Here is a 12,593-nt window from a genome sequence, read left to right on the forward strand (position 1 = left end):
GTACAACAGTGTCAACCCTTACCTTATGAAAAGGGACTGTATGGTAGGAGACCCAGGAAGGCCCCACTTCTTACCCTGAGACATGAAAAAGCCAGGCTGGAGTTTGCCAGAACTTACCTGAAAAAGCCTAAAACGTTTTGGAAGAATGTTCTCTGGTCAGATGAGACAATAGTAGAGCTTTTTGGCCAAAGGCATCAACATAGAGTTTACAGGAGAAAAAAAGAGGCATTCAAAGAAAAGAACACGGTCCCTAAAGTCAAACATGGCGGAGGTTCCCTGATGTTTTGGGGTTGCTTTGCTGCCTCTGGCACTGGACTGCTTGACCGTGTGCATGGCATATGAAGTCTGAAGACTACCAACAAATTTTGCAGCATAATGTAGGGCCCAGTGTGAGAAAGCTGGGTCTCCCTCAGAGGTCATGGGTCCAGCAGGACAATGACCACTTCAAAAAGCACTAGAAAATGGTTTGAGAGAAAGCACTGGAGACTTCTAAGGTGGCCAGCAATGAGTCCAGACCTGAATCCCATAGAACACCTGTGGAGAGATCTAAAAATGGCAGTTTGGAGAAGGCACCCTTCAAATATCAGGGACCTGGAGCAGTTTGCCAAAGAAGAATGGTCTAAAATTCCAGCAGAGCATTGTAAGAAACTCATTGATGGTTACCGGAAGCGGTTGGTCGCAGTTATTTTGGCTAAAGGTTGTGCAACCAAGTTTTAGGCTGAGGGTGCCAATACTTTTGACTGGCCCATTTTTGGAGTTTTGTGTGAAATGATCAATGTTTTGCTTTTTGCTTCATTCTCTTTTCATTTAAGACAAATTAAATGAAGATAATACCAAAGAATTTGTGATTGCAGTCATTTTCAGGAAGAAACTGAGCATTATCTGACAGAATTGCAGGGGTGTGAATACTTTTGGCCATGACTGTAGGTGGACACAGCCAGTGTCTCAGGGGGATAAGTCCGGTGGTATTGCCTTCTGTGGTGTAGAGCCTGCGTGTCCTGGTCAGTGGAGGACGCGGTATCCATGAAGGTCCGGCTATAGGACCGAAACGTTTCTTCTGTTATTTACCGTGGACACCATTAAATCACTTTATCTGATTAAGTTAAGTCTGAGTGCCGAGTTTTTTGCTATTATTCATGGTATTGGAACCTACTCTGGCACCTCTCTAACGGCTGTGCACGCGTTTATTCTTAGATTTCAAACAGAGGCTGGACAGACATCTGTCTGGGATGATTTAGTGAATCCTGCTTTGAGCAGGGGTTTGGACCACAAGACCCAGGAGGTCCCTTCCAACTCTACCATTCTATGATCGACCCCCCCACTCCATTCACACTGGGCTCTTTAGAAACCCAGTTTTTGGGTTGGTCCCAGTGGTCAGACCCCCAGCAATCAGTAAGTTATTCCCTACAGTATGGGTAGGGGATAACTTCTAAACTTGGTACAACCCCTTTATTTCAGTGACTGCTTCCTGTATAGTTAACGGCAATTTGATCCAATTTCTGTAAAATGAATGTTAGACAAAGTAGGTGATGCCTTCTCAACTAGGTAATTATCTCTTTTTAACAACTTATTAGCTGCTCTAGTTGTTGATTACACCTTTTGGGTGACAACCATCAATAAAGGACAGCGTGCTAAATAGCTTCTAAGAACTAGAAAGCTATAATACTCATCACTGGGGAGTCGTTACATGTAATAGCCTCACAACTCCACAGTCATCTAAGAAATAATTGCCTTTCAGTTCTGTAGGTGCCACTCACACTTTCATAAGATACTAAACAGAGCTATTGTATAACTTCTCAGAACCTAGGTACAATCTAGACCAGGGGTCTCAAACTCGGCTGGGTATATGGGCCGCACACGGAAAAACATTTAGTTTCGGGGCCGCATTATTTGCATGACAAAATGACATTTTTAGTGATACCATATTTTTCTCTATACACCTTTTGAACTGGTCACTTTCTTGTAGTAATATGCCCCATGCTAGTCCCTATGTTGTAGTAATGTGCCCCATGCTGGTCCCCATCTTGTAGTAATGCCCCATGCTTGTCCCCATCTTGGAGTAATACCCCATGCTGGTCCCTATGTTGTAGTAATGTGCCCCATGCTTGTCCCCATCTTGCAGTAATGCCCCATGCTAGTCCCTATGTTGTAGTAATGTGCCCCATGCTGGTCCCCATCTTGTAGTAATGCCCCATGCTGGTCCCAATCTTGTAGAGATGATTACCTGCTGAAGCCTCCAAACAAATGCACTATCGGGGCGCATCGGACCCGATAAATGATTGCAAAAACACAGTTGCAAAAAATACCGATGAAACAACCACTTTCAATCCAGTGTTGGCTGTTTGGCATTAGTGCACAAAAAGATAAGCGATAATAGTCTGTATGTGGCATTGTTCACACAGGCAATGCAGAGCATCTGGCTTACAGCCTATTAATAACGCACATACAGGCGGGCCGCCCAGTGCTACAAAATGCATGCTGTGTGAATAGAGGCCTACAGTTTACAGAGCCATCTTGGTTTTTGCCATCATTTATCGGGTACGCTGCACCCTAATAGTGCTTTTGTTTGGAGGCTTCAGCAGGTAATCATCTCTGCTTTTTTCTCTGTGATTTTTTTTTTCAATTTTTTGGAGGACTTAAGTCCTCTTTTTGTGTCTGTGAGCTTTTACTCAATGGTTAGCGTTAGGACTGGCAAAATGTAAGGACCCTTGACGTGGGTTGCCAGCTTACGTATTGAGGCCCCAATATAAACTAATACCTTGCATACATTGATATGTGGTTTATTTTTGCACTTTATCTAGCAGGGTGCAGTCGGACCAAGATGGCTCTGAACCGGTCTCTGCGCGGCAATACACTGCACTACTGCATGGATGTCGGCAGCTGCTGGAGCGAGCGCGATCGTTACGGGGTGTATGTGCCTGCCGGCCGCATGAAGCAGCCGGAGGGGCCGCGTGTTTGAGACCCCTGATCTAGACTGTGTAATATGCTGCTTTAGACGGACTTAATTTGTGGTTATAATTATATGGTTTTTCTTATTGGTCTAGCCTTAGGATATGGCAAAAAAAAAATTGTCAACTTTTCACAAACTCTTCAAATGGTTAGGATTTTGAGGACAGTGGTCCCCACACTCTAGAACTGGAATAAATAAAAAAAAATTCATGTAGCTATACCAACTATCTAGATACCCTTCTGTAACCAAAGTAAGGTGCATTTGAAAGAACTCTATTGGAAAATATTTTGGACAGATAGCGCTACAGTGTCCGCCTCCATTGCCCAGCCGAGGGTCCGTGAGCCACACAGCATTGTGGTGAGTGGTGTACACCATCCCATCCCAAAACGCACATTTTTACTGCTGCGTTAAGGATTAAAATAGTGTAAGGGGGACGACCGGACCGCCGGTACCTGCTTGTCGATGCCAGAACTATCGAGGCTGCATCCCCTGTTGCCTGGAGGAAGTTTTAGCAAGGTGGACCTTCCACCTGTTGCCTCGGGGAAGCTTTAGTAAGGCGGACCTTCCTCCTGACCGAGGAGGGCGGGAGGGATAAAAGGATAAAGCGCACGCGCAGCAGGGGAGTTTGGCGCAAACAGAGGGCAGCGCTCAGTCAGGCGGCCGGCAAGTTCCGTTTCCCCTCCTCACTGAGTACCGGTGCTGCAACAGGGCCCCACCATCTCCAGAGGGACCGCTGCCGGAAGTGAAGCCTTGCATGCTGCAGGAATCGAGAGAAAGGGACTGCTGCGCTCAGGGAAGCCGCGTGTTCAGCATCAGTCAGGGAGAGAGGAGTGCTCCATCCTGGGAGCATCAGCATAATGCAGGCCAACGTCCGCCGTCTCCCGCCGCCAGCAGTTGGGACCAGAGAGGGAGAGGAACGTGCAGTGTGTGCCCGGTGACTACAGTGAGAGGTGCAGTGTGCCGCTGACTACAGAGAACAAGGTGCCAAACTCTTTGGGCCTGTGAGTACAGCGCACGTGCCAAATTAAAGGCAGCGGGTACGGGACTGACACTTGTGATCTGAATTTTGCCAGTTTATATTTGCTGAGCCATGTTGGGCTCATACATTACCGTGGCCCGCACCCTTGTCAGCCACTGTAGCATATGGACCAGGCTCAGCGGAAGGTACCTGAGACCGACCGCTGCCGCCAGAAGACGGGGCATTGTTGCCCACAGGACCCCATTGGGAAAGACACCACGCTAGGCGTGTCAGCACTATTCACTTCATGGACTTAGGGACCACTGACTTTCATCAGAACTGCCATCTGAAACATTGTTCCTCAACTCACAATATATCCTGTGCCATTTGAACTGTTTAATCCCCTGTTTAACCCTTTACCTCCCTGTGTGGAGTATTCCCGTTATTAAACTTGTTAACCCTTGCTCTGCCTCCTGTCTGTCACTGCATCCCACACACCTGCTCACAATAGGAATGTAAGTCTTGTTTGACATAGTTGAGAGAAGTCCCATTTACACTAGCTAATAAGAGATTTCCTGGAAATCCTCATTTCCCAATTATGAGCCTATATACAGACAGCCAATCACCCAGGAAATGAGCAAAACACTCGCTTGTCAGGTGAAATTATTTTTTAAGTTTGCTTCAAATTCATCATTCTTGGCAGTAAATCGTCCATACGCGCAGCCGAGAACATTGATATTCTATTTGCATAGATAGACGTGCAGTCGACCTGCGTAAATAGGCTATTAAAGGTCCGCGATCAGCCAGGGTAAATGCACCATAGGCCTTTGGGAATGATTCCTTGCAGCCAGCATTGCATTGTGTATTACAGGGGTGATAATTGGGTACATATAAGCCTCATTGTGCCATTGTGCAGGGTCAGTGGACGTGACACAACATTCATTGTAAACCAGTGTTTTCTAAACTCCTGTTCTTATGGCCTCCCCATCGGATCATGTTTTCAGATTTCCTTAGTATTGCACAGGTGAGAGAAGCTGGTATTTTCTTAATGACAATCATATTATCCGTGCAATACTAAGGAAACCCTGCTAACATGATTTGTTGGAGTAGGGCATATTTGACATTCACACTGTCTAAGGCTACTTTCACACTAGCGTTTTTTGTAATCCGCCGCAATAAGTCGTTTGGGGCAAAAAACGGATCCTGCAAATGTGCCCGCAGGATGGTTTTTTTTGCCCATAGACTTGTATTAGCGACGGATGGCCACACGTCGCGCCTGTCGTGTAAGGGATTCGTCGTTCAAGGGGACGTTTTTTTGTACGTCGCGTCCGCCATTTTCTACCGGAACTCCACCCCCTCCTCACCGGACTTCAGAATGGGCAGCGGATGCGTTGAAAAACTGCATCCGCTGCCCACGTCGTGCACAAATTTCACAACGTGCGTCGGTACGTCGGCCCGACGCTTAGTGACGGACCCGTACCGACGCTAGTGTGAAAGTAGCCAAGTGGTGACGCCCCCTATTGGTAAGTCGGACAAAGGCCTCATTATGCCGTCAGTGTAACGTGCAGATTCTATCCATATTTTTCACTGCTACAACAGGAGTTGTCTAGGTTTGTCATGCCATACAAGTGAACTGAGTGAGGCAGTGCACATTTAGTCAGAAGGTGGCCAGAAGTTGCATATCGTTTACCCGTGGTCACATGACGGCCTGCTCCCACCGCCGGTGCCGGAGAATCCGGACAACGCCCCTTGCACATGATGTGGAGATTCAGAAGTCTGCAGTCACAGGCTATTAAATGACTGTCGATTGGCTTCATACACTGCTCAAAAAAATAAAGGGGACACTAAAATCCCACATCCTAGATATCACTGAATGATATATTCCAGTTGTAAATCTTTATTCATTACATAGTGGAATTTGTTGAGAACAATAAAACCTAAAAATTATCAACTTAAATCACAACTAATATCCCACGGAGGTCTGGAGTTGGAATGATGCTCAAAATCAAAGTGGAAAATGAAGTTACAGGCTGATCCAACTTCAGTGGAAATGCCTCAAGACAAGGAAATGATGCTCAGTAATGTGTGGCATCCAGTGACCAAAACATCAGCCAGAAAGCATTGGTACTGACATGTGGTCTGTGGTCCCCACCTGCAGAACCGCTCCTTTATTGTGTGTCTTGATAATTGCCAATAATTTCCATCTGTTGTCTATTCCGTTTGCACAACAACATGTGAAATTGATTGTCAGTGTTGCTTCCTAAGCGGACAGTTTGATTTCACAGAAGTTTGATTTACTTGGAGTTATATTCTGTTTAATTGTTCCCTTTATTTTTTTGAGCAGTGTATAACCAGTCGGCAGTCGTTTAAATGTGGCAATTGTTTACTATCAATGCCTCCTTAGATCCAAGTACCTTATTGGTTCACATCTTCTCTGGAAATGTTCTCATCCCATTCTTCCTCATCTGGTCCAGAGTTCAGACGCCATGGTGACTTTGAACATCCACAGCTCTTCTCTGGTCTCCTACAGCATATTTCAACTCATTGCCCTTTAAAAATAACAACATCATTATAATTACGCCTAAATATACAATATGCACACATGCTGTGCACTAATAAGCCTTATTCTGTGCACCTGAATGAGTACCGAATTTGTTCCACACTGTCCCCCTTATGATACATAGCCTCCACACTGTCCCCCTTATATACTATAACCACCATCCCTCCCGCAATAACAATGGCCGCCACACTGGCTTTTCTCATGAACAATATCCGTCAAACCATCTCTCCTTACCAAGTATGTGCAATCCAAACTACACAATGTACCTGCGATATGAACTCTTGCCTCCACAGTCCACATCTTCAGTGCCCCTCCTCATGCAGCGCTTTCTCCATACAGAGCCCCCGTTTCACACCATACAGCCTCCATAATGAGCCATTATGCTGTTCCTCATATACTGCGTCCTCCTTACTGTGTCCTCACACTGTCCTAACTTTTGCATACTGCCTCCCATACTGTCAATGTTGGACTGGGATGCCAAGGGTCCACCAGTAAAATTGACTCTGCTGCATGCAAATACTATATTACTCTAATTCAAAAATGTATATAATACTACATTGGTTGATTTGTGAAATGAATGATGAGATGCTGCTTCTATCTGTACATTGTGCAACAGGTGTATTGTGCTGACTACTGCCCATATAAGGGGGTAGGGGGCCCGCCTGGGAATTCACCTGTTCCGCCATGGGCCAGTCCAACCAAACCTGCATACTGTGCTCTTACTTTGTATTACTGATTGAACGTCCCTATTCCCCCTCCCACGGTAAAAGTACCTTGCATTTTAAGCTGCACTATGGAGCACTTACCTTCTCCTTCGTCTTCACCTCCGTTGTGATGCTCTATCACACACAGCCTGCACCCCTCTGTCTCACACACCCTGCACCGCCATATCTCACGGCCTATAACCCCACGCACCCCACTCTGTCCGCACCCCTGTATCTCACTAACTTACACACCCTGCACCCCTATATCTCACAGCCTGTGCCCCCACCACCACTCTCTGCACCCCTCTATTTCATGCTCATGCACCCCGCACCCCTCTATCTCACACACCGTGTACGCCCTTGCATTCCTATATCTCACGCACTTCCATCCCTCTATCTCACGCACCCTGCACCCCCTTGCACCTTCTATCTCACAACTCCGCACTCCTCTGTCAGTCTGGACTACTCTATATCCCACAGCCTGGTCGACCACACATCCCTCTACCAGTCTACACCCCCATAGCCCACACAGCCTGCATCCCTCTATCACATACACCTTGAACTCCCCATGTACCCCTGTTCCCTCATTACCTCTCACAAGTTTCCCCATCTCCTCCAGCGTTTCCCGGTAAAACTGTGGCTCTGCCCTCTCGAGTCACGTCATCTCAGATCCTGCACCATTGCAATGTATTTTCTTTTCTTTAGGTAGGGAGCTGATTAGTGGTCCTCTGCCCAGCTCGCATATCAACTTTCCCCTCCCCCTTAAAATTTTTTTCCTTTCTCTATAGTGCCGTCCCCTCAACCTGCCGTCCTAGGCACCCGCCCTCCAGTGCCTAGTGGCTAATACGGCCCTGGTTGGGGGGCGGTGAGGACTGGGGTTTGGGACACTCTTGTAGAGCTATTAAATGATTGTGACAATTTTGAACAACATGCATATTTCTACGTTGCCTACTTGGTTATTTTAATTTGCACAGCCATTCAGTATACGAGTCCTTTTTCCAAGATCCTCTGTTGAGCCATACATATGGTTCCATAGCGTAGTTGGATCTTTAATAATAACGTCTAATTGTTAGCCGGCTGACATATTTGTGCTGTGTAACAGACATCTGATAATGTGAGTGTTACATAAATTAGGATGTCACTGCAGCTTGCATGTTATAAATTGTATATGCAATGTTTGACTGCTCAAGGTTCTTATTGAGATATTCCTTTTCTCCGCAGTGCGTCTCCATGACAGTATTTCAGAAGAAGGTTTTCACTATCTTGTTTTCGACCTGTAAGTATCAGATCTACTTCTAGGAAGCTTCTCTCTCCTTAGTAATCTTGAGCTACATGACCTGAGTAACAAGCAGATTCAGCTGACATATTAATTGTTTTTTTTTTTTTAGCCTATCGTTTTCATTTCTCAAGACTTAACATGACAGATTTTTGTTGATATCACTGTTGCTTACTGTAAAATCTACAATATGGACAATTACATTTTCTCTCTAAGAAATGTCACACTGTTCACCCGCAGAGGAAAAAAAGTCTGATTACATTTGTCAGATTATATTTCTATCCCTTATTTATACAACAATTGTTTTATTGCTCTGCATTCTATAATACCGTGATCAAAATTATTCAACCACCATTGCAAATTAAGTTTATTAACAACATTTACAATTTGCTTTTTGTAATAAACCAAACTGAACAACAACAATTTGAAAATGCTTCGTTGGTGGCATCAAATGCATGAATTACCTCGACTGGATAGGGGTTTGTTGGCTGTTAAATTTGATTGCGGTGTTAGATTTATTTCTGTGTCAAGAGGTTGGCCCAAAAGGTTAAGGGGAAAATGATGCAAAAAATAGCAAAGGCATTGAAAGTTCCTAGAGATACAGTTGCAAGCAGAGTTCCCAATAGCTGGACCTCTGAATTGTAAAGTGATGCTGAATATGTTGGCACTATATAAATAAAGATGATTGTTATTATAGGGGTTTTCCAGGATGATAATTTTTTTTTTTTTACTATGGGCCTAACAACTAACAAGTAGGTAGTAGCTAACAGAGGCAACTACCTGCTTGTTCTACCCTGCACTGGCTGAGTGATTGCCCTTGCTCCTGCCTGCAATTCAGCTGCTCCACGTCAGCAGTGCAGCACTTTTTCTTCCGGGCTGCTGTGTTGACAGGGCATGACTGCTAATGTCATGTTGATTGACAGCTGGCTCCCCACAGTTAGGGATCAGGCTGTCAATTAGCATGACATCTGCAGTCATGCTCCATCAACAGAACAGAGCAGATGAGAAGCCACTGTTGTGTCGACCTGATGTAAGTGGAATCTGCTGAGTCGCCGGCAGGAGCGGTCAGGCACAACAGGCAGATAAAACTTTTTTACTTTCATCTGAAAACAACACCTTGCACCACTGAACAACTGTCCGGTTCTTTTTCTCCTTGGCCCAGGTAAGACGCTTCTGACGTTGTCTATTGGTCATGAATGGCTTGACACAAGGAATGTGACACTTGTAGCCCATGTCCTGGATACTGTGTGGTGGCTCTTGAAGCAATGACTCCAGCAGCAGTCCACTCCTTGTGAATCTCCCCCAAATTTATGAATGGCCTTTTTTTAACAATCCTTTCAAGGCTGTGATTATCCTGGTTACTTGTGCACCTTTTTCTACCACCCTTTTTCCTTCCACTCATCTTTCCATTAATATGCTTGGATACAGCACTCTGTGAACAGCCAGCTTCTTTAGCATTGACCTTTTGTGGCTTACCGTCCTTGTGGAGTGTGTCAATGACTGCCTTATGGACATCTGTCAAATCAGCAGTCTTCCCCATGATTGTGGAGCCTACTGAAACAGACTAAGGAACCTTTGTAAATGCTTAGGAAGCTTTTTCAGCTGATTTTTGTTAATTATTCTTATTTACTGAAATAATGACTATTGGGTTTTCATTGGCTATAAGCCATAATCATCAACATTAACAGAAATAAACACCTGAAATAGATCACTGTTTGTAATGACTCTATATAATATGAGTTTCACTTTTCGTATTGAAGAACTGAAATCAATTAACTTTTTGATGATATTCTAATCTTGTGAGAAGCACCTGTAGTTAGCAACCAGAACACCTCCCCCCCCCCCCAAAAAAAAAAAAAAGAAAAAAAAGCCAGTTCTTTATTTATAAATTTCCACAATCGTGGCACAAGGTAGAGTTTTTAAGAAAAGTTACTTCAGAATTGTAATTTATTGTAAAATCAATTAGAAATGCAGGACAGGAGACTTGTCAGGTCTTCTTGAACATAGAGCGTCAAAGCAGCATGAAGTTCTCCACACCAAACGATGTGTGGAGTTGGTCTCTTTCACCTGGTTCTTAATACTGAAATCAAATGGAGGGTCTGCACTGCCCAAGACCGATGTCCCAGACCACGGACTAATCACCTCTGCACGTGGACTCCCCCAACACATGGCACAATCATTAGTGTATGCCAATTACTTTAGATAACTCAACTGCCAACCTGACAGCTGCCCTGGCCCCTTACACTGCCACCATGTATGTATGACAAGCTTTCCCTGTGTTCCAGCAAGCCCTCTTTCGTGGCTTCACTTTTTTAAATGAATATAAAATTACCTTTAAAGCTGGTTGATAAGTTGGGCTTTTAATTACCCCAGACTAATCCACACCCCTGTGGGCATCGTCATCCTGATTTACAAGAAAGTTGTTACCGCCGACTGCAGATGTCGCATCTGGCCAAGATCGACGTCACTGCTGCCTCCCCGGGTATGCCCAGTGTGCCACTGAAGCCTGGGACATGCACTCGGCTTCATTGTGCTTTCCCAGGGAGGAAGAACAGTCTTGATCATTCCCAGTATTTGCTGGCGGTGACATTCCCACCTTCCTCACCTTTTCGCTTTCCCTTACATGCCACAAATAAGTGTTCATTATCACTCTCAATCTCCATTCATTGTTTACATGTGGTCACCAGCAGAGCTCCTAACAGCTGATCATTGTCGGACCCCCACCTATATCATATTGATGATTTATTCAGAGAAGCAGTCCCCAATCCTTTTTTCAAAGTAAATTTGTCAACAGGCTTTTCCTTCACCATCTGAACTCAACATGGTTAAGGGACTGAGACCCTGATTCCAGCGAGTGTCACTTACTTTACTGGGTGCTGCAGTTTTGATAAAGTCACTGTTTTATCTGCTGAAATATACCTATTTTCTGAATGTTGCCCACACTGATTGGCAACTTACTATGTTCACATAGGCAGGAAGCTGACAATCAGTGGTGGGATTGTGGTTGGACTACCTGGCAGCAGGTTTACTAGTCCTCTAGTGATATTCTCCTGCTGATAAAACAGTGATTTCATAAAATCTATGCACAGAAGTCCAGTAGGTGACGCGTGGCCGGAATCAGGGTCTCTGCCCCTACATCATGCTCCTCTCAGATTAGGTAGCAAAAGCCTGGTGACAGATTCCTTTTAAGCACCTGCTGCTTCCAATGTTGGCTAAACGAGTATCAAAATCTTTGTGTTGATACCATGTAGCTGCCATCTCTCACAGGTAGCCATCAAATCCAGATGCCTGCTGGCAGTGGGGCCATGTCAGAGGAACAGTGACACCTAGATACTTGATGGAGGTGTCTTTCCTTCAGGGACCTTAGTTTGCAGTTTTCTAAAAAAGGATGTCCAGTTTAGTTATACATTTATACTTATGTATATAACAAATTGTCATTTATAGAAGCTTGACAAATGGCCATGCCATACTTCTAGTAAATGATTAGCCACTACTGAGTCTGCATACCACAACTGGTCATTTATCATGGCTAATTCAGGCTATTGTCAATGAAACCTAATAATAATAATATTTTTTATTTATATAGCGCCAACATATTCTGTTGCACTTTACAATTAAGCGGGGACATGTTCAGACAATAAGTTCAATACAAGTTAAGACAATTTAAACAGTGACATTAGGAGTGAGGTCCCTGCTCGCAAGCTTACAATCTACAAGGAAATGGGGGGGACTCAATAGGTGAAAAGTGCTTGTTATTTCAGGTCTGGCAATTATAATAAATAGGGATTTTCATATAAAGCTGCATGATCCGGTCATCAGCCCGTGTGTTTAAGTGCAATAGTCAAGTATCAAGTGCAGTTATCATGTGCATGAAATATTCCCTGATGCCATCACACACCGTTGACCAATATAAGACTTTCCTTCCTATAGTTTACAGTACAGGTTGGCCTGGATCCGACTCCGATCTTTGGCCCTGATTCTTACATTGCTGTTAGAAAACAGCCAAAGCTTCCACGTTTTCAGCAGAAGCCATGCTCCTTCTCCTCTCCATATGTCTAATGGGATACATTATGTTTGTTTGTCTGCTGGGAAATGTTGCGGGTCCCTCCTGGGTAGTTAATGCCTACATTGAGTCGCTGTGTCTG

The 12,593-nt window shown here is 44.6% G+C and overlaps 1 protein-coding gene across 24 annotated transcripts in view; it reads left to right on the forward strand.

Annotated features, from left to right (window-relative positions):
* Positions 1–12,593, forward strand: part of LOC143770030 (calcium/calmodulin-dependent protein kinase type II subunit gamma) — a 283,897-nt gene that overhangs the window by 178,096 nt on the left and 93,208 nt on the right. For all 24 annotated transcript variants that reach the window (XM_077259214.1, XM_077259217.1, XM_077259215.1 and 21 more), the window contains exon 4: positions 8,394–8,448. In XM_077259214.1, the coding sequence (XP_077115329.1) occupies positions 8,394–8,448 (55 nt within the window). The remainder of the gene's footprint in view (positions 1–8,393; positions 8,449–12,593) is intronic.

Source organism: Ranitomeya variabilis, chromosome 4 (genome assembly GCF_051348905.1).
Source record: "Ranitomeya variabilis isolate aRanVar5 chromosome 4, aRanVar5.hap1, whole genome shotgun sequence".
NCBI classification, from domain to species: Eukaryota; Metazoa; Chordata; class Amphibia; order Anura; family Dendrobatidae; genus Ranitomeya; species Ranitomeya variabilis.